General features: G+C 41.4%; 1 protein-coding gene across 2 annotated transcripts in view; it reads right to left on the reverse strand.

The window, feature by feature from the left end:
* Positions 1-7,340: 7,340 nt before the first annotated feature.
* Positions 7,341-22,152, reverse strand: part of MED14 (mediator complex subunit 14) — a 53,088-nt gene continuing 38,276 nt past the window's right edge. The window contains exons 23-31 of one of the 2 annotated variants that reach the window (XM_077817399.1): positions 20,828-20,924; positions 19,937-20,068; positions 17,799-17,981; positions 16,628-16,863; positions 14,951-15,130; positions 14,603-14,710; positions 13,988-14,113; positions 12,757-12,946; positions 7,341-7,951 (exon numbers count right to left, since the gene is read on the reverse strand). In XM_077817399.1, the coding sequence (XP_077673525.1) occupies positions 7,878-7,951; positions 12,757-12,946; positions 13,988-14,113; positions 14,603-14,710; positions 14,951-15,130; positions 16,628-16,863; positions 17,799-17,981; positions 19,937-20,068; positions 20,828-20,924 (1,326 nt within the window). In that variant the 3' untranslated portion in view covers positions 7,341-7,877. Of the gene's footprint in view, positions 7,952-12,756; positions 12,947-13,987; positions 14,114-14,602; positions 14,711-14,950; positions 15,131-16,627; positions 16,864-17,798; positions 17,982-19,936; positions 20,069-20,827; positions 20,940-22,152 lie in introns of both variants that reach the window. The other variant, XM_077817390.1, reaches the window with a different exon arrangement.

Raw genomic sequence — 22,152 nt, forward strand, 5'->3', positions numbered from 1 at the left:
TTTAAGAGAAACTCCTCTTGCAATTCGCCTACTGAAATGACAAGCTAACCTTCAGGGGCTGTACTTGCATGAGTCATGATTACGCCTGTCCTGGGCCCTTCTTTTTCAGATCCAAATGCAAATCTCATCTTCCTCAATTAATATAATCTACCCCTCATTGCTAAGTAAGGAGAAGGAATACCACCTCAATGAGCCACTTACTTACTGCTCTGATAGCATAGCAAAGGATGGCAGTTTAGATTATGATGCATGTATGTTAAAGGTTGATATAATGAGAGATTGCTACTTTGAAGGAAAGACTAAGACAATAAAGAATACAGCCCAAGCATAAGGTGCCATATTCCCAAAACATTGCAATGTCACAAACCTATGACAAAAAACCCTTAGCAGAACCCTGAACACTTAAGGTCACCAGAGCCAGAAGTTAGGAAAAGCATAAGTAAAATAGTACCTCTTACAGCTCAGGCTTATACCTTTATGGAGGAAGAGAACCCTTTACCTTGGTGTAAGTCCAGCCAAATTAATTTTGTCCAAGGGGAGAAGTCTGTTAGTGTAGTATACCTCAAAAGGTTCCATGCACAGAGCCCTGTGATGATCAATTAAAAAGTATCTTACTGAAATGTAATTGCAGGGGAATTCCTGGTAGCCACTCAGATTGCTGAATGGCTGACCATTCACTAATATATTACAAAAACCCTTGTTAGAAGCCACGTTTATCCCTCAGCATGCAGTGTAGTTAAACATTTTCTGCTTTGACAGAGGAGCTTATTTCTGACAGACTTATTACATATGCTAGAGACTAAAAATTCTCTAAGAGATCATTCTCCTGCACATTTTTATCAAAATACATATATCCTACTATCCCTCAGGTGGAATCTACACCACCCACATAGTATGAGGGAAATAAAAGTAAACAGCATTTAGAAGCATCACTCATCTGCTTTTGAAAATAAATATCCACACTTTGCATAATGGTCTTCCTTAGTATTTGTGCAACAGCAGAAGGATCTCAATGTAGTTTCCACTATAAGACACTGTTTTCAGTTAGTTAAAAGTTTAGCAACATAATAAGTATTTAGACTGAAATTTTCCCTGCCAGGTGTCTGCCTCAGTTTTTTAAAAATAAAAAATTTCAGCCAAACACACTTCAGCAATGCCAAAAAAAGGAGGGTTGGGAATGATTTGTTGTCCATTAAAAAAAAATTCTGGCAACCTTTTCTTTGAAAACTCTAGTGCTCCCAAGCTTTGGAGCAGGAACTTGAAATTTGGTAGGGGATGAACTTTTGAGTCAGGGATGTGCCTTTTATCATCCTTGTGAAAACACACCCAAATTTGACCACATTATAAGACTTGGGGAGGGGGTGCAGTAACTGAGGTTCTTCAAGGTTGTCCCCATGGGTGCTTCACTTTGTGAATCTGCACCCCCACACTTGTAATCAGAGATTTTTAATAACAATACCTGGTTGGGTCACACATGTGCTGTCCCAATCTTGTGCCATCTGACATGGTTACATAACCCTATGCGACCAACTCTCCCTCAGTTTCTTCTCTATTACATTCTATGATGCAAAAAAACTCCAAAGGAGAGGGGAAGGAGGAGGGTAGTGGAGCACTCACAGGGACAACTATCTCAAAAGAACCTCAGTTCCTGCACAAGGTGAGGAACCTTCTCTTCTTCAAGGAGCGTCCATGTGGGTGCTCCACTTTAGGTGACTGTAGAGCAGTGCCCCTCTATGGAAAGAAGGGGCTTCGAAGTTGCAGCCATGGCAGATGATAAAACCAGTTACCAGTAAAGCATCTGATGACAAGTGCTGCTCTATGGCATAATGCTGTGTGAATGTATAGGCTGATGCCCAGATTGCTGCTTTGAAGATGTTCATAATTGGTACATTGTTGAGGAAGGCCATCAAGGCAGAGTGTGCTCTGGTGGAGTGTGTATGGATCCCTGGTGGGCGTTCTAGCTGTTGATGGCGACAGCAAAGGTAAAAGCAGCTGGAGATCCATTTATACCGCCTGTGTTTGGAAATGGTATCCCCCTTAGATCATTGTGTGATGGAAAGAAATGACTTTAGTGACTTTTTGAAAGACTTTGGCCTCTCAATGTAAAATGCTAGCACTCTTCGGATCTGGTCTCAGGGTAATAGTTTTAAAAAAATACTGTGTAGAGGGTGTGGCACAAGGGCCCTGTTCTCCTACTGGTCGGGCAGATGTGATAGTGACGAGAAAGGCCACCTTTAATCGAGAGGTGGAGAAACGAATGGATGGATGGTGTTGGATGGGTCCAGCAATAGAAAAAGTGGCAGGTGTCTCTGGTCCTTGACCGAACCCTTAACATTGTTGTTTAGAGGGAAGTTGTTGGGATGTTGAGGGCTGGGAAGGGAGTGGTCTCCATCTTGCAAGTCGCTGCCTCTGCGGGTCACTTTGCCTCTGAGGTTGTGTGTAAGGCGCAGATCTAGATCTTTCCATCGTCAAGTAATACCTCCCCGAGTGTGTGTGTGTGTGTGTGTCCCCAAAGATCTGAGTCATTCGGGAGTCCTTCAAAGTGTGAAGGGACTCGTGTGTTTTGGCTGCAAACAACTTGGGGCCTTTGAACAGGACACAGCTGTTTGTACCTCTTTGGGAAAACCAGAAAGGTGGAGCCAGGAAGCTTGTTGCATTCCTATGGGCATGGCACTGAAATGTGCCGCCATGTTTGTAGAGTCCAATAAAGTTTGTAAAGTTGTGCAAACTAGGAGCTGATCCATGGATATAAACGCTTTAAATTGTTTCTTTTTGTCCTCAAGTATGTGTTCAATAAAGTCAGACATTGAGTAATCTGAGTGACTGTATTTGGCCATTATAATTTGTGATGTGCTTTATAATTTGTGATCCTAAAACCGTAGGACTGCTTAAGAGTAAGCTTTACGTCCAAAAAAGTCCAACCTTTTCCACTCCCTGTCATATGGGGTGGATCTGGAATGGTGTTGTCTGCCCCACTTGTTCATGCCCTCTACCATCACAGAGTTTGATGTGGGGTGTAAAAACAGAAATTCCATTCCCTTGGAAAGGACATAGTATTTTTTAATCTGCTCTTTTGCAGACGGGCGGAATTGTTGCTGGGATCTGCCAGATGGTCTTAGCTGGGTCCACAAGAGCCTCATTTATTGGGAGGGCAATCCTGGAGGAGGTCCAGCAACTTACGTTGGGACTCCGCAACTTCTTCCAACAGAATCTCCAGGGAATCTGCAATCCTCAGACTTTTCTTGGAACTATTTAAAGTCAATCCCTGTCATGGGTGGTGGAAGCACAATAGATTCATCTGGAGAGGAGGATGAAAAATTGGCATCTGGCATGACTTCCTAATCTGAAGTCTCCTCCAGTTCCTCGACTGCCTCTTCCAGAGGTTCAGAGGGCCCAGGTACAGAGAGTGATGGAGAATGCCTTGACCTCTCCTTGAGTGGACTGGGAGGCTTAGGGTAGTGTGTGCAGTATGCTGCTCATGGGTCCCAGTAAGGCCACTGTGGTAGAAATGACATAGGTGGCAGCATTCATGGGTGTCTGTACCATCCTTGAGTTTCAGATCTGGTATTTATGGTGCTCTGGTGGACCTCGTCTTGTAGCTGTGAGGATAGGCGAGGAGTGATGGGAGGAGGAGATTTCCCCTTCTTCATTATCATCATCCTCATTGCTAGATGAAGGGGGAGCTGATCTGGGTGGTGTGGTAAGATTGCACAATATCAAGCATGCTGGAGTAAGGTCGGAACCGAGGAGTGGAGATTCCAGTGCCAAGACTAGAAGATCTTTATGGAGAAGAAATTGCTGCGGTACCAAGAGCATCAGTACCGAGGAGGGTATTGTCGGCCATACTGATGCCTTTACCTCAGTGAGGAGGGTCATGTACTATGTGCTGTAGAGGCAGAAGGTGGCACCAGACTGTAGCATTGCCAAGCTGCTTGGTGCCACGTTTGAGCAACTCTGGCAGTACCAAGGTAGGTGTGATAGTTTCCCTTTAGGGCCTTTTTCCGAGCCAGCCTGCTTAGGGTCTTTCCCTCACATAGCACCCATTGTACTGGATGTTCCTGCTACCTCAGAGATGAACGGTGTTGGTGCGGTCAGTACCGATGGGGTCCGACAGTTTGGGGAACGTCTCTTTTTGGCGGATTCCTGAGGACGGGAGGTCTGAGCCCGCTTATTTGTCGTCCTTTTGGCACAGTGTTCCTCTGAGAGGGTGGTGGGGAACCTCTACCAGATGCCACCATTGGTGCTCAGTGCCCAGGAGGGGTCTGTGATTTCAGACACCAGGCACAGAGACTTTATCATGAGGAGTTTTAGCTGTAGATCCCTAGCTTTCCTGGCACAAGGAAAGTATGGCAGTATGAGCACTTCTATGGTAGGTCTCGCTCCCCAAGACAGCAGAGACATTGTGAGTGCCCATCAGACCCCAGGATTGAGGACTGGCAAGTGAGGCAACATTTAAAACCCGGAGAGCCAGGCATGAGGGAGGCTAACTATACTACACTAAGATGTAGCCTAATAACTGAAACTTAAATTCCTAAGAATAAAAACAAAAAAAATAAGAACAGGGAAGACATAGGGTAATAAATTAAACTATTAACTATTGATTAACTAACTAGTATTCTAAAATTAAAGATAGACTAAGATTAGCTCAGAGGTGCTGCCAATTGTTACATCTCAAGCCCACGGCGGCAGCAAAGAAACGGAGGGAGGGTTGGTCGCACAGCACTATGTAACCACCTGAGATGGCGTGAGACAGGGACAGCACATGTGTGACCCAACCAGGCACTGGAGAATTTTAGTAGCCATTACAAATGCACGGGCGCAGATTCACCTAAAGTGGAGAGCCCACGGGGACCCTCCTCAAAGAACATCAGCAGTTTGTATGTGCTCAGTGGAGACTTGCTAGAGCTTAACAGATAACCTCTATGAAGATCCTATCATCACTGAGCATGCTCCATCTCCTCACAGCTCTTACACATGCAACATCTTCAGAGCTGCTAGGCTTACTCCAGGCTAAAGGAGCAAAGCCACACTTTCACAGCTGCTTAGGGTTAGGGTATCAGAATTGAGAGCAGGGAGCCCATCCCTCCTGTGCTCACAGTGACCTCCTGCTGGCACCAAGGCATCATGGAAGATGAAGCTTCCAGATTCAAATGCAGACAAGATTCAGACATAGGGTGTTGTGAGGGAGGGGCGGGGATAGATTGGGACAAGAAGCCTGGTCAATAGAGACTGGGACTTGAGGCTGACAGGACAACTGGTAACTAATGGAGCAAGGAGAGAGAGGTGACAACAAGCTGGGATGTGGGGGAGAGACTGGAGACTGGAAGCTGGAGGAGGAGACTGGGAGCCAGAAGGGACAGGGAGCATGAGTGGAGAAGGGAGAGACAGACTGGGGGATTGGAGAGTGAACTGGCAAAGGCTAGGCAAGGAGACTGGGACAAGGCACTTGGAGGAGCAAGACTAGGATTTACTGGCAAGGAGAATGGACTAGGATCAGAAGCCTAAAGAGTAGAGACTGGGGACTTTGAGTGGCAGGGCGCAGAGAGGAGAAAAACAGATTGGAGATGATGGGCCAGGAGTCAAGCCTAGGGTGGATGAGCAGAGTCTGTGCCCACTGGAGCACATTCCGCTCCAGAACATGGAATGGAAGCCTGAATCTCACAATTCCTCTGCTGTCAGCAAATATCTGTGAAACCCATTGTTAATGTTGCAAAGCAAAGCACTCAGAAGTTAGGAAATACCAGAGTTAAGGTTGCCTGTGAAACCTTAATTCAGCCCCCTATGTTTCCATTGTCTATCTCATTCTTGTGTCAGTAGGCAGCTTTGTCTGAAACAGTCAGAAAGTAGCAGAAAGTGCTGTGCTCCCAGGCAGTACTCTCAGTTACTCAAATGGACAGCCAAACCTTTCCATAACAATAATGCTCTGTGTGACAAGTGGGTGTAAGTGTCTTTCTAAAGTGCTCGGCCCATCCAAAGCCCTCTGCCTCACAGCACTCCCGTCCCTGAACATTAGTAAAACAGTGATCACATCCCCTTCTCCAGAAACTGGTTCCTTAGGGCAGGCAGCTAGTGAATATGGGAATTATTATACCATGAATAGTAACCTAGTCTAGTATGTGATGTAATGCTTTTTCAGCTCCATGAGTTCTGTTCTACTGCAGACATCTTTAGTGCATCCCTCATCTAGTTTCTAATTTCAACCTACATGTGAAGGCAGGAGTTGAATAAACTAGGTTAAAAGTTTCAAGTGTAGAGAGTTTAACCATCTTTTACATAATAGATAAATACAAGAGAAAGGGACCAATATACACAGAAGGAATAAAAAAATAGCTGAAATTTGAAGCCGTAACCAACGTGAAGGATGTTCCAGATAGCAGGAACTTGAGAGGAGATGGCTCTTCTACCAAAACAGATGCATGTAGAAAGCCCAGGAAGCTGCTGCTAAAGAGAAAGGAGTAAAAACACAAAGTCCATAAAGCAGGCATGAGTAAATCCACGGAGCATTTTTAAAATTAGTTTGGAATTGATTCTTAAGATGAATGGGTAGTCATAGAACTATTTGAGAATCTTCATTAAGACTGACAAACTTTTTCATACCTTCCTTTTACTTTCCAGTTTCCCAATGTAGTGTCCAACTTGAGAAGTTAAACATGAAGTTATTTCTTCACTTTTCTTAGTCAACTTCAGCTCTCCTGAATCAGTTTGTCCAACTTCACTGAACACAATTTGAAAAAAGATGGCTTTGTAATTCTTCTACTTCTCCTCCTTTCACCATCTGACCCCTATTCAAACATTATATGTAAAATTAAGGATTTAAATAGTAACAGCAGTGGGGGGAGAAGGGGGGTCCTTAAAATGAAAGGCAGAACAAGAATGCAGGAGCACTGAGTAAACATGCCTACTCCCACTATATCATGTGGCCTTTGCTACGTATATGTGGCTTCTTTTCACTTTGATAAAAACAAACTAAAATTATATTTCAAATAATGTTTATAAACTAGAATTGATACACTAAGTACGTACAGTTTCCTTAAGATTTAAAAATAATCAGAATTATTGGCAGAGTGAAGAAGTCATTGTTGGGGAGCAAAATTATTTCTTCCACAGGGTTGGGGTCAGAGAAAGGATGGGGCCAAAAACACAAACAGCCATGTAGGAGATAAGGCAAATGATCTGAAGTGGCTGAAAAAAACCTGATAGTATTTTTAATTATAAAATGTGTCACAGCCAAGACAATAACATGTATATCAAATTCTAGTCAAACATTTTACAACAATTCAATTCCTAAAGTGATACAACAGAAAGAAGGAGAGAAGTTCATGGAAATCATACAATCTCAGTTTAAGGTTTTTATCTAGTTTATTAAATATTGCTTTTTGGGGTCATGTTTACAACAAGCCCAAATAATTTGTTTAAAGATTCAAAGCAGTAATATTAAAATACAGTTTCAATATAAAGTTTGTCACAGTTTTACAGTATTCAAAATGACAGATCTGTCTTAAAAAAAACCCCAAGTCTATTACACCAAAACATAAGAAAACAAAAAAAACAAAACAAACAAGTTTGGCATTTTCATAATCTTAGTATAAAACAGAATATTAAATCTATTAGCGGCAAGCTGACACTTTAATCTATTACCTAGTCTGAAATGTATCCCTTAAAACACACTATACAAGAGCACTATATAAAAGTTATGTTGACGATCATTTGATGAAAGTGCATCCCTGAAAGTTTCCCAGTTTAATATATTTAGCTCTTTAAAAAAAATGCAACATGTCAAAATGTCCTTTTCTCCTTTTTTTAATTGAAGGCTTTACTTCAGAGATTGAGATTTTTGCTGCTGAGTCTCTTGTTTTTCAGCCTTGTTTTAAAAGTCTCTATGGGCGCCCACCAGGGGTTAGGGCAAGATTAACCATTAAATCACGAACAGCTCCAAATATTGTGCATTCACCTGGAAAAGGAAAAAAAATACAAGTTAGCATGACAGAGAAAAAAATGAATTAACAATCAGGGGTTAATTTAATTTGTAACAAGCAAGCAAAGTAGGCTACTCAAGCTCGCTCCACGCTGGGGCTCACACAGTACTTTCTGATTTTTAAATACTGTGTAATACTTAAACATAGTCTAAACAACTATAATTTACCCATACTGGCTGATTACCAGCATAAAAGCATTGTTTAGACTATGGTTTTAGCCTTAGTAGGGAAAGAGCCTTAAAGACAGTGCTAATTAAGACTTGCAAATTCCACTGACCTCAAGGACATTGCCTGCATGAATATGTCATTTCAGGAATATTGTTTTTGTACCTCTGGTACAAGTTTCCAAACCCATTCACTCCAACAGTTAGAATTTGTGAATATGTCAGGTAAAGTAATTTCAGCTTGAATTTCTCAGCACAGTCTCTGGCCAGCCATGAATCTGCCAGAAACTAGTGGTAGCTAGTATTAAGGCTTTAATACCTTTTGAGTCTCATGAATCCATGGGATGATTTATCATACAAGGAATTTCTAGTTCTTCTGTAACCTGTTCATAAAAAGCTTACACGTGCTGCATCTGACCACATTTGGTTTCATAAAAACTTCAAGAAATTGACAGAAGTTTACATATAGTAGCTGATTAAAAAACCCAAGAAGTTTGAAACTAGTGCTGGGTGGGAAATGGTTTCCTATCCCACAAGAATTTAAGATGTCAAAAAAAATTCCCATCCCAAAAATCAGGATAAAAAGGCAAAATCAAAATGCAAAAAAGTTTTAGATGGGATCAACTGAAACTCCCCCCACTTAAGTTAACTTAAATTTTGAAGTGAAAAGTCATTTCAACACAAAACATGAAACTGTTGTTTCAAAAATGTCAAAGTGGGACATGACAATTTCAAAATTTCTCAAATTTTTTTTGAAATGGGAAATTCTTCAAAATCAACCCTTTCTCATGAACAGTTTCAACAAACCAGTATTTTCAGCAACAAGTTCCCAGAAATGTCCCTATTTGAAACCTCTTATGCAGATCAATTTCAATGACCTCAACAGTTGTTTTAGAAGAATTTGACAAAAATATAAAAATATATAAACCACCGCAAGCCAAGGTCAAGAAATTTTCATCTTTATTCCAGCAAGACTCCACATCTCAGGCCACACAGTTCTCTAATTCCTTTCCATCAGGAAATGTACAGTGAAGGATATGGTACAATTCAAAAAAAAAAAAAAAAAAGAGTTTAAAACAATAAGTTTTTGCCTAGTCAGGTTTTTTGGGCTGCATTCTTCCTCTCCACTTAACTTTGGGCTACTTAAGCAGTGTCAATTAAGATCTGTTATGTTCTGCTGCCGAGGGATGATGGTGTGATCTAAGTGATAAGAGCCAAGTGCTCTGGGAGCCATTAATCCCGACTGCTGAACCAAACAGTCACAGCATGACTTTGGACATGTCATTATCGACTTGCACCGTACATCCAGCTGCAAAAATTGGCTAAGTAAAATGCAGTACCACAGTGAAAATCAGATATTCAGAAAAGATTAGCTCAGGTGAAGTGTAATAAAAAAAACTGAAGTGTTTGAAGGCCTTGGCCCTACAAGCTCCTCCACATAGGCAAACCCTGGCATCCCCACAGGGTCCAGAGCAGCTTGCAGGACCAAGGCACAAGCTTAACCACATTGGTCCACAAAATACTGTTTCTCTTGGGATTCTCTGCCTTTTTTCAATGTAAGGTTAATCTTTTACTGAACAATTGGTATTTGATTTCCTTTTGGGGAGGTGGGGTGGAAGTCTTTCCTGGAAGAGATTCACTGTGTATTCACCAGGAGTTAATGTTTCAGGGAAACAAAGATTTAGGCAGTGTTTAACAATAGGTACCTGAAAATAAAACTCTGCCAAAAAAGTCACTTTTCAGTTACTAGCATTTTATTAAAAGGAAAATGAAGTTGAGTACAAAATACTCTCTCACAAAAAGAGAGAGCAAGGTAAAAGATACAGCCAAAATGAGGCAACACTGATTATAGTATACAATAAGTGTAAATAGTACCATAAGTGTTACTTTATGGATTTTTAATCAGTTCATCTCATTTGTCCCATCCTCTCTCAAATATTTCAGTTGTGAGCATAACACAGGTAAGTCAGTCTTGCCATTTCCTGCCATTTTTATTGCTGCAAATCACATTCCTACAGTGTGCATGTTTTTGTAACCACAAAGATGGAACATTTATCAGCTATAGTCACAATCATTCAGACAATAGGTATTTGTCTTTGTTGAAATTAAACAATTTGAGGCATTTTCCTAAACCATATTTATGGATACAGTCTTGCAAAAACTATAGTTTTCTGACAATGGATCAGAAGTAGGTGCTAGAATACAGGGAGTGCAATTCTCCTTCCTTGGCTAAAACCAGGCAGGAAGCTCTTCCTCTTTGCCCTGGCATAGGGAGTCCCCATTCCACTCTGGCTGGTATGGTGAAAATTTCACCAACCTGGGGAATAGGTTTTTCGCAGGAGTGGGTGGGTGAGATTCTGTGGCCTGCGTTGTGCAGGAGGTCGGACTAGATGATCATAGTGGTCCCTTCTGACCTTAGCATCTATGAATCTAAAGTGAGAACAGCAGAAGGAGCTAGTGCCTTGCTGGGAAGTTTCTGGGTCTCCCAATCCTTCCAACCAGTAGGTGGAGCTGCAATAGCATTTGTCAAAAGTGATGTCCCAGCTAGGAAACCCCTCTTCATTCCTCCTGTAAAAAGACATCTGTCCCCAACTAGCTATTCCTCTCCTTCACTGGGGAAAGGTATAACCTCTCCTACCCCTCCAAAGAGACAAAAGGAGAACACTCTCCACCCAGCTATACATCTTTCCAAAGGTCTTAAATTTTTTAAATGGCAGCAAATTGCATCAAACATTTCAAAAGTTTTCAGCAGAGGGACCCCCCAACCCCCACCTTTTTTTTTTTTTTTTTTTAAACACACATCAATACAGACACTATATGCTGGTAGAAATGGGGCTGGTGTACACAGGAATGTCCCCTACCCTACTCCACATATTTCCTTGACTGGATAGGATCCTACTTGAGGACATGGGCTTCTTTCAGATACACTTTTTTCTTGTCCCCATTCTGTTCCATGAGCTGTGTCCCATCTCATTACATCAAGATCTATAGTGACAGCTACAAAAACTGGTGAGCTCCACCCTCCTATCATGATCAATTTACCAAAGAACAGATATCTCAATTTTGGACATTCCAAGTAGCTTTGAAGATTGTTCCCTATGCCGTGGCATTCCAACAATATTTTAATGTGGATTTCATTTAATCATAACTTCAGGAACTGAGGCACTCCAGTTAGGCTCCGAGAAATATCCATATTTTTCCCCACTAGTACTCAACAAGAGAGAACTTGTACTTCTGAGACATTCAGTTAACTTGGTTTTTTGAAGGAGTGCTATTTACCCAACTGAGCATTCCAATCTATTGTGTACAGAAATATTGTGGGTAAAACTCCTTGTAAAAAAATATTTATCACTGTGTAAGATGTTATTCCAAAACATCAAGATCATCACCTATTAACTTTAAACAATTATGTTTGGTTAGTTAAGTAGAACAAACATGTCCTGTTATACGTAACATCATGCTCAGTAATAAAGTGCCCAAACCTGTTTATCTTTAAATCTACAAATGGGGAGATGGTGCAGGACTGAGATCTCTCTCACACGGCTCTTGGAAAAATGAAATTGCAAGTTCAAAGTTACCTCTGAGAGTTCAATTGCCCTCTTTCTCATCCTGCTAGTTCTCAGAAAGGGTCTAACACAGGATAAGAGTCAAGCCACAGAAAGAATTAAAGTAGAGGATCCCATGAGGTCTGGGAAGCCTTGCCCAAGCCTTGTTTGTTTTCCCCCCTACTCATCTACATTGCTATTAAGTTTAATGTAACAGAAGATGCAATATTAATGTGAACGTGGCATGATTTTCATAAAAATAGGCACATCCCTAGCAATTTAAGATGTTAACATTCTAAAATTCTGTCACTCCAAATGAAGCATCAAGTATAACAAAAGTATTGTGAACTAGATTAAGATATATAAATACTTAGAACAGAAGCAGAATTCAGCCTTTGAGTTCACCATTTAAACCCTATCGCTGGTGTGTTTTAAAAAACACTTTTTTTTAGTGGTTAAATAAAAACGTTGCAGCAAAATTGAAACAATTTTCATTCCTAGGAACAACTTACATGCAAGAGCTTCACAGCACATTTGGTAGAAAGTGAAAGTTTTCACTGCACCCATGACAACACTGGTAAAGCGTACATTCAGCAAACAATCTCTCCGATCATTTTTCATTCTTCACGATACACGGACAGTGTTTGATCAGGGCTTTAATATATCTTTATGCTATTCTATGGAAATGGTTTATTAATCTATGGTAAACCATGAAATCAGATGTTTTACCACAGCTTTAAAATTGTTATTTACACTGAGTCCACTCATGAACACTATGTTGCTGTGACTGCAGTAGCATAAGCCATGTCAAAATACATGCATTCTACCTCCTAGACAAACAGTAAACTAGCTTGTGCCATTAATACAACCCTCTAGCACAAATGACTGGTATGGTCTCAATAGTACTCAACAACACATAAATTAACCCTATGGGGACCTGAAGATCACCTCAAGAAAGGCTGATCAATCCTCTCTCCACACAGACATGCATTACAAATCACTAAAACTAAATCCCACTTATTCTTAAGTCTGAATACTTCTTGAGTTCTGTCTACTGGATATGTACAGTACCTGGTCGTGGAGAATTCAGTTCTGCAAACCTCTTTAGAATACTGCTAACCAACATGGGAGCAGCAACGGAAGAGTTCTGCTGCCTGGGAATGTCTGCCTGTTGCGTTGTACCCGAAGCCATATCATAAATTATTGGGACAATAATGCTAACGGCTTCCTGTGGGACTGTAGTTTTCTGTGTTAACTGAAGCTGTGGGCAAAACAAAAACGATAAAGAGTGCATTAAGATGAAAACAGTATTTTTCAGACATACACATAATGTTAGGATAGTTGCCTTGCTACTGCAAGCCCTAGCTTGTAGTCAGGTCTTTTTTTATTTCATTTCCTTTTAAATTATCTCTATGTGGGGAGCACTTTCAATACAGTAACACACAAAATCTAGGTTTCACATAAAGATTCTATACCTAAGAAAAAGTATTGAAGTAAAACCAATTGTGGCCATAGCTTTCCACACTGTCTTCATCCTACTGCATATACACAATAAATTCTTCCCGTTTTATATGAGCCCACTGTCCAAAATGGAATCGCTCATTGCAGCAAAACTTCTAAACATTTCTAGGCCTATATTTTATACACATCTCATATTTCACAGATAACAGCTCAATAATTAGGAATAATCTACATCCAGTCTCAAGACACTATAGTTGAGATAACCTCCTAAGGACCCATTCGCACTGCCAGTACAACTGATTTTGTAACTGGTTGAAGGTACCATCATCTAAGCCTGACGATTAACACAGTTCAGTTTGTGTCCACACAGTGGCTCTCCTGACATCACACCACATTTGTATCGCAACATTCTGGGAAAATGCAAGCAACTATCCCATAGTGTTTCAGCAAAGAACAGAAAGACCAGAGGACACAAATACAGAATGGCACCAGCAGTGCATGAAGCAATGAATTTTAGGATACTTTATCACAGCATCTCCAGAGAGGAAGGAAGACGACTAAACAAACAAGGTATGCAGGAATAGTTCTGGGGTCATAGCCACAGAAAGGGAAAAAGTGTGCTGAACGAGTGATAGAAAAAAAAAACCAGTATGCGACCCTAGGCTTCTTGCAACAGCAACATTTTTAGCTACCATGGTTACTAGCCAAGAGTAGCCATGCTATGTGCAGACAGAAGCCAGGTTTAGAGAACTGACCCTTCTACTAGCTGGTTAGTAACACTGCTCTTCTTTCAGACCCTGTCCACACGGCAGCTTTTAATAAAGACAGCTATTATACTTACGAAAAACAACATTTTGGATTTCAGCACAACAGCAGGTGTTCCTGGAGGTGCAATTGGTGGGGCACTGGGAGGAATCGTTAAACAAAACTGCACATTCCATTTCAATTGGCTTGCTTGATCAGGGAACTGTTTTAAAAACATGCCACAGAGAACATGATAAAGCAAGGCACATTAAGGTAACATATGTTTGACTACTGTAGCATGTTGGTACTGTTAAATGACACTTAAGCTAGACTCTTCAAGCTTTCAGACGATTTCACATTTAATATAAATATAATTAAGAGTTAACTAATCTCCTCTTGCTATGAGAATGGTTCAGTGAATCTACACTGAGATAGCAATGAAATAATACTATACAAACACACAGTTGTGTTATCTTCATCAAATGCTTAGAGTCTAGGGAGAGGACAAGTTTTTGTTGACCTCTTCGTAAGAAGCACAGTGAACACATCTTTATTGAATTTATGCATTTAATATTACATTCTGTATCTTCATTTACACTACAAGGTGGAACTCATTCTGCAGTCACAAACAAACAGATTTTTATTATTTTAAGCACAGACTTAGAGTTCAGTAGTCTAAATATTGTCAATAAAGTTAAAAAAAGTAACTTACCAACTCCAGTTTCATGATGTGTACACAGTCCCTGAGGATATGTGTAGGAGCTCCTAGTAGTTTTGTAAAGGCTATTAGCGTGTTTGCTTTAAATGGTGGTCCTGCAACCTACAGTAATACAATACCAATTAGTACGGTCCATCTAGATCAAAATTGGTACATTTGCTATGTATATAGCACCACAACTGTGCATAGCTGTTAATCTCTACTCTTATCCTGCAGCCCTTATTCTCACCACTAGTTCCACTGATATCAAGAGAATTACTCATGAATAAGAGCTGCAAAATAGGCCAATATTAAAGTGACATTCAAAACAAGACATTGAATGTTAGTAGTTTAAGTACATACTCTTGTTTCAAAGAATTTCTCCAAAACTTGTAGCTCCTCTGGCTTCCATTGTCCTGCATTTTCAGGTGTTACTTTTAGCTGCAAAGTCTGGTTGGTTTTCGGATTAAGGGCAACCCTGCACTTCAGTGCATCTGTCTTAAACATTATTACACCTGGTTCATTGGAGTTTATTAGCTGTAGCTGTATGAACAGAAACAACACATCTAATTAGTACTTCATGGAGCAGGAGAAAAACAAACTCCTCAGACCCCCACAAAAAATTTTGAAGGTTATTTCTTTTAATAAGAGTACCAATTAAGTTTTGGCCATATAAAAACATCACCTTCAGGAATAATACAGTGCTAGATCCCGGCCCCAGCTCTGCTCCTTTTGCATTCGTCTGGAAGCACAAAGGAGTAGAAACTGACCTCCTCTCCACAGCGGTTGATTACTTCAGCGTGGAGGGAATCTTCAGCACTTCCTCCCCATCCCTAGGGCTAAGGGTATAGCTAAAGCAGGCTGAGTTCTGGTCATTTCCAGCTGTTGGGGGGGGACGGGGACGGAGGGGAGGGAAGAGGAAGGGGAGAAGAGACTCCTTGGAATGTACAGCCAGCTGGAAAAGTTCAGAGCAGCCCCAAGCCTGCTCCATGCACCACTTAGAGTAAAACCACCCCCAAGATCAGGGATCCATAATCTGACACCATAATGGTTCTCCACCCCAACCTGCTGCACCTAGGGGGGACTGGGTATCAGAGGATCTGGGCCCCAATCATCATCTTTTATTTATTCATTTTTTTTTCAAAGAACAGCTATCACGTTATACGGCTGCACAGGTTTTCCTTTTTGGGGGGGGGGGGGGTAGGGGGAAGGGCACAAGGGAAGGGAGGAGAAATCACACAATATTTTGCATACAGCTAGGAAGGGTCATTTATCAAGAACTCAGATACTACTGTGATGGAAACATGTAAATGCCTACACAGAGGGACCAGATATTTACTGTAGTCAGATAAGTAGGAGACTCCACACCTAGAAGTGTGGGATTCCCTGAAGTTAAGGACTTCAGAATACGGTCAGCCTAACTTTGAAGGGGATTTAATTCTGTGTTAAACTGCATTAATAGACTGATACACTACTGTTTCACTTTGCCAACAGCATGAATAGCATAAGCAAGAAAGTTAAAATGTAAGTTTGAGATCCTCCATATTTATATAGAGATTTACTAGCATTAATTAAGCCCTCACACCCCTCCACCCAGATATGAGGGTTAGGCAAGTATTACGCCCATCATACTGATGAAAAGAACTGAGGCAGGGAGATTCAGAACTTTTTCTTAAGTTCATTCTTGAGTCAGTGAGAGAGCCAGGAATAGAACACAAAGGAATCCTGACTCTTCAACCCCTACTCTAATCATTGGACTTCATTTATTCTAGATTTATTATACACAGTTGTTCAAAATGGATGCTGAAGGTGTATGGTGTTCCAACTAGAAAGTTGGAAACATATATTAGCAGCAACATTCTGGATATCTGCTCTTACTTTCTCTTTTTCTCAGATGCTGAAAGCAATTACATTTCAGACAGAATAGTCTGTGATTTCTTATGAACCAGACCTACAATGCAAGCATGTGACAAACACCTATTAAGAAATTTACACTTGAAAGTCAATACTTAGGGAGTTACCAATTAATCATTTAAGTACCGTTTCTTGCTGGATGATCCTCTGAAGGTGTCGCCTCATAATAACTGATCCAAGGAATCGCTCTAAAGGGGAGCAAAGATAGCTACCAGCTAGTCCTGGTACAAGCCCAGGAGTAGGAGAGGGCAGCAGTAGAATATTCAAGGCACTGTGAGTGAGGATCGTGGGGATAGATGCAGCCCAGGAGCGCTGAGGTAGTTTACGAGGCGGAGGCATATTAGTTGGCATTGTTTGGGAACCTGATGGAAATAGAAAAATTCTCCCTTATTGAAAGTGTACAGAGTTTGACTGCACGTTATGTTTTCAAATTTTTGGAAGATACTGTACAAAATAGTAACAAAGATGACAGTCCTTGCCCCAGGGAGCTCACATGGTGTCAGACAGCATGGAACTGATGGACAAAACCCAGAAGTAAATGGGAATGGGTTTGGAGGAAAAGGTAACAACAAAACTAATAGCATTACCATGAAAGCGGAAGTTTCATCTTGCCAACTTCATATATTGAATGACTAATTTTTGCTTTATCTTCCCAGTTAGCTCCTCCTCAAGGGAATTTACAGCACTAGCTGCCATATAACATAGGCCCAGCTATAGCAACAAAGTCAAGTAGTTATGGCGGTTATACTCAACCCATGCAGAGAATCTCAGTAATGTTAGCAACTAGTATATTGGCCCTTTTTTCTCTCCCAAGCATCAGAGGTTAGGGGTGAGCCAGCAGATGGCAACTTTGTACTCAAACAGTGGGCAGAAGTGATCAAGAAGTATAGTTAAATCAATCTTGCCAAGATCATTTTACAGTATTGATGTGATATTTTACTATTCTTGTACTCATATGTACTTTCAGATCTTCTTCACACTGCTGCTATTCATCTGGACTTCTCCTCACCTTGAGGTATCAAAGGCTTAAACACAAATATTCAATATCAACAGCTCAGTAAATAAACAAAAAACCAGATAAAAACAGATCCAGTGCTAACCATGATTTGACTTGCTTTCCATTTTTTATTAATTATTTAAGACTCACACTGGGTCAGAATAAATGCATATATGTAGCAAAGTATTATTTTACTACTAAAGGGTAGCAGATAAAAATAAGGAATGCTACAAAAGAGATGGAACAAGAAATATTAACTTTAAGTGCGTCACAATTATAATACTGTTAAATATAACTTACTTGTTCCAGCTCGTGGGGAATGAGAGGCATCCGGGACTGGAGAATGGAGAGAAGGATTGGCTGGTGACATTCCAGGCATGCGTGCAGCTGGTGAGGGACCAGACACTTGAGGAGATCCCGGCCAATTCCCTGCACGCTGACTGGGCGACATCATTGTGTAGGGTGAACTAGGGTCTATGGTACCTGTGAAATTCTCAAGGTTATTTTTTAATTAAAGCTTTTCTTAAGTCGCAGAAAATATGGCTCACACACAATGCTTTCAAACGAAGTATTCAAAAACTCCGTTTAAAATACCAGTATGACACAGCATCCTTTTATCTCACACTCCATCGGTAAGATGTAAGCATTTTAAAGAATTAAATTTAAAATACAAGTTTACATACTTATTACTTTGCCTTTAAATTCTATTAGTTATTAACTAGATTCTTCAAAGGGATCCTTCCATACAGAGTCCCACTGGACTATAGCAGATCTCTACCTCCCACTAGCTGTATGAAAGCTGGACATAATGAAAGACAAAGGGTGTAGTTTACTCGGGAAAATGCCTCAGTAACTTCACTTCACTGCAGTAAAGTTCCATAATAAAATCCATTTGTGTATACTTCTAATAACAAATCAGATTATAGTGTCTACAACAGATTGTTTCTCAGTTACTTGACTGATCTGCTGAAAAATAAATCCACTCTTAATTTTTGGTGATTTAAGTAGTAGTGGTGTTATCGAGAGCAGAATCTAATGTGCTGTAATTATAGCAGAAGTAATTTGAATAGAATTTTCCAAGTAATTCAATAACTGAAGTGGGGGGAAGGATCAGTTGCACTTTTTTGTGCACTGTAAAACAACAAGACTTGGTAAACAATTTTCAAGTTTTAAGTTACTGAATCTCTTTAGCCTGTTCGCAATTACTTCCCTTTTTCATTCAAGCTGCATGTGAAGGTAATTAACAGAAGTTGTTTTACATTTAAAGATACAGGGTAAAGTAATTAAATTCAGCTGAAACCATGGCCTCTCAGTGATACTGCATGATAGTCTAGGTCAATTTTCCACATATTAGTAAGGGGCAGTGAGTGATTGGTACAGTAACTGCTCACTTAATGTCGTCCCGGTTAACGTTGTTTTGTTGTTACATTGCTGATCTATTAGAGAACATACTCATTTAAAGTTGTACAATGTTTGCTTATAACATTGTTTGGCCGTGGGGGCTTGGAACCAGGGTGGCCTCCCCATCAGCTCCCCTTCACCCCCGCAGCGCCTCCCGCCTGCCAGCAGGCAGCCCCACGGATCAGCAACTCCGACCTCCCTCCCCGCACCTCCCACCTGCAGCAATCAGCGGATTCTCAGCATTCAGGAGGCTCTGGGGAGAGGGGGAAGGAGCAAGGACACCGTGTGTAGCGTTCCCTGCCCCCCTGAACCTCCTGAATGCCCCGAAACAGCTGATTGCTGTGGGTGGGAGGCACAGGGAGGGAGCGGTCTGTGGCATTCAGGAGGCTGGGGGGGGAGGGGAGAGGCCACAGCATGCTCGGGGAGAGGAGCTGGAGCACCCCCATGCACTTTGGAAAGAACAGCAAGAGGATCAACTGGACGATCCACCCTCTGACTCCACTACCTCAACCAAGCTTCACAATCATCATTGCTGAGTACAGTATTAAATTGTTTGTTTAAAAAACGTATACTGTATGTGTATATAATGTCTTTTGTCAGGCAAAAAATTTTTCCCTAACATCTCCGCCCCCCAATTTACATAAATTCTTATGGGGAAATTGGATTTGCTTAACATCGTTTTGCTTAAAGTCGCATTTTTCAAGAACATAACTACAACATTAAGCGAGGAGTTACTGTACTTAATTTTCAATAGACTAGCAACACATCAAAGTATGGCTATAATTACCAAGAAAATCCACATCCACACAAACTGCTATTTCAATTGCTGAACACTCATTATTCCAAACAGTGTAAATCTCCAGACCTGAAGAAGAGCTCTGTGTAGCTCAAAAGCTGGTCTCTTCCACTAACAGAAGTTGGTCCAATAGAAGATATTACCTCATCTACCTTGTCTCTAAGTCTGCACAGACAGGGCTTAATTTTAAGAAAGTTTATCGTTCATGTCAATATAGAGATGTACTATTACAAGAACTCACCATGTGGGCTGGCAAAGTTAGCTGTTTGTCCCATTGTTATTCCAAGGGAGGAAGGTGAAGGAGTTGGACCAAATGATGCTGGTGATGGAGCTCTCAAAGCACCACTAGGCGAGCTTGCAGCATGCAGATTTCCTAATAAAGGTAGCCAGATACAAACAGCAATTCATTGTTGTTTCCTACTTTTCCTTCAAAAGCTTGAGTAAACCAATAGCAAAGAAAAATCAGAAAAAAAGTGCTCTCTCTTTTTTAGAGACATGTCATACTAGTCAGAGTTACCTTTACCCCCAGAAGCTGCATCTTGGACATGAATCAGCAACCATGATACCAATTTATTCAGTAACCAATCCTTCTTCAAAGGCAAATGTGAACTAGAAATTCTATAGTACATTTTACACGTATAATACATGACATTCTTAGGCAATAGGTATAACATTTTTCCTTGTTATAGCAGGTGCATCAAACTAACTACAGTTAAGGTTGCATAACTATTTCCAATTTAAGCTCTGTTCTCAGGTGCTCATAACTTTCTGACGTTTACACTTAGTTTTGGTCTCCACCCAAGTGTAAACATCTGGGAGTAGAAAGTTGAAATAGCCTTTTCAGAAAAGGACCTCTAAAAGTGAAGCTGTTTGATTTTTGATCAATTTAGGAGCCTGTAAAAATAATTACCTGTTATGCAAGCACAGTAAATGCCAATTAAGGAAGCATGGCTGAAGTTCATGTAAAGCTCACATGCAGTGTAGCTAGGACCAACCACACTGTGCATGCCTCATAAGTAACAGAAAGTCACTTTATGAGAGAAGTATGCCGTAAATCATACTATTCTTGAGAATATAAAAAGCGTACATTCCATAACATCTATTGCCAATATAGAATTGAGAGCCATCTTACCTGGTGACTGTGTATGCATCATGGAAGGAGATGGGGTCACTGTGTTGTGATAGGATGTGGGTGGTGAAGTAAGAGGGTAAGCTCCTGATGCTCCTGCCTGTTTTGCAAATGGCTGAAAGTGTCAACACAGTAAAATGGAAGTCTTCAATGATTTCACACTGAATCTACTAAGTACTAATGTTAATAGATTCCGCAAAAAACTGATGGTAGTTTGATATCAGATCTGTCTAATCAGCTTAACACCATAGCATCCAAGTCTTCAGACCTCCTTATTCAGGGCTTGCTGCTTTGTTCCACGGTTTTTGAAGTCTTCACTCCCTTCCCTCAAACCACATAAACACTACCTTTACACATCTCACCCTCTTCTTCACTTCCACCCTCCAAAGACCAAAAATCCAATACAGGTCCTCAGGTTACCAAAAAAATCTTGTAGTTTAAAACCACATTATCTCCCCTCAATTACATGCTCCTTTTCTGTTTTAAATAAGACATGTTGAATGGTTCTCCAGAATGGCAGTCAACATGCTATGTGCTATCTATAATGCTATCTCAAAGTAAATATACATTTTAAAACATGAATAAATCTTCCAAGGGCTATTTCAAAGCACTATAGTTTATACCAGGGGTCTCAAACATGCAGCACGCGGGGCTATTTCCTGCGGCCCACCAAGCAGCCCGCACCCTCCCCACCCGGCCTACCTCCAGGCCAGGGGTGGGCAAACTACAGCCCGTGGGCCACATCCTGCCCGCAGGATTGCCCCCTGTGGCCCCGCGCTGCTCCCTGAAGCGGCCGGCACAATGTCCCTGCTGCCCCGGGGTGGGGCCGCAGAGGGCTCTTTGCATTGCCCTGGCTTCCAGGCACTGCCTCCTGCAGCTCTCGTTGGCTGGGAACAGGGAACCACAGCCAATGGGAGCTTCAGGAGAGGTACCTGGAGGAGCAGCAAGGTAGCACATGGAGCCCTGTGCCCTCAAGTCCCCTCCCTCCCCTGGACTGTAGGGACGTGGTTCCGGCTGCTTCCCGGAGCGGAGCAGCACGGGGCCGGGGGCCAGGGGTTGGAATGGGGGCGGGGAAGGGGTGGAGTGGGGGCTGGGCTGGGGGCAGCGAGGGGGGGGTGTCATTGATGCGGCCCTCGGGCCAAGGCACTAGTCCTCATGTGGCCCTTGTGGTCATTTGAGTTTGAGACCCCTGGTTTATACTCGCTTCTCATCTGCTATTGCCAATCCTCTCGGGGAAGACACAACACATACATTTTTCTAAAAAGGTAGGCATAATTATGGAGAACAATGGAGATACAGTGTAACTTGTGATTTTATTATTTTGCCTA

This window comes from Eretmochelys imbricata, chromosome 1 (genome assembly GCF_965152235.1).
Source record: "Eretmochelys imbricata isolate rEreImb1 chromosome 1, rEreImb1.hap1, whole genome shotgun sequence".
Lineage (NCBI taxonomy): Eukaryota > Metazoa > Chordata > Testudines > Cheloniidae > Eretmochelys > Eretmochelys imbricata.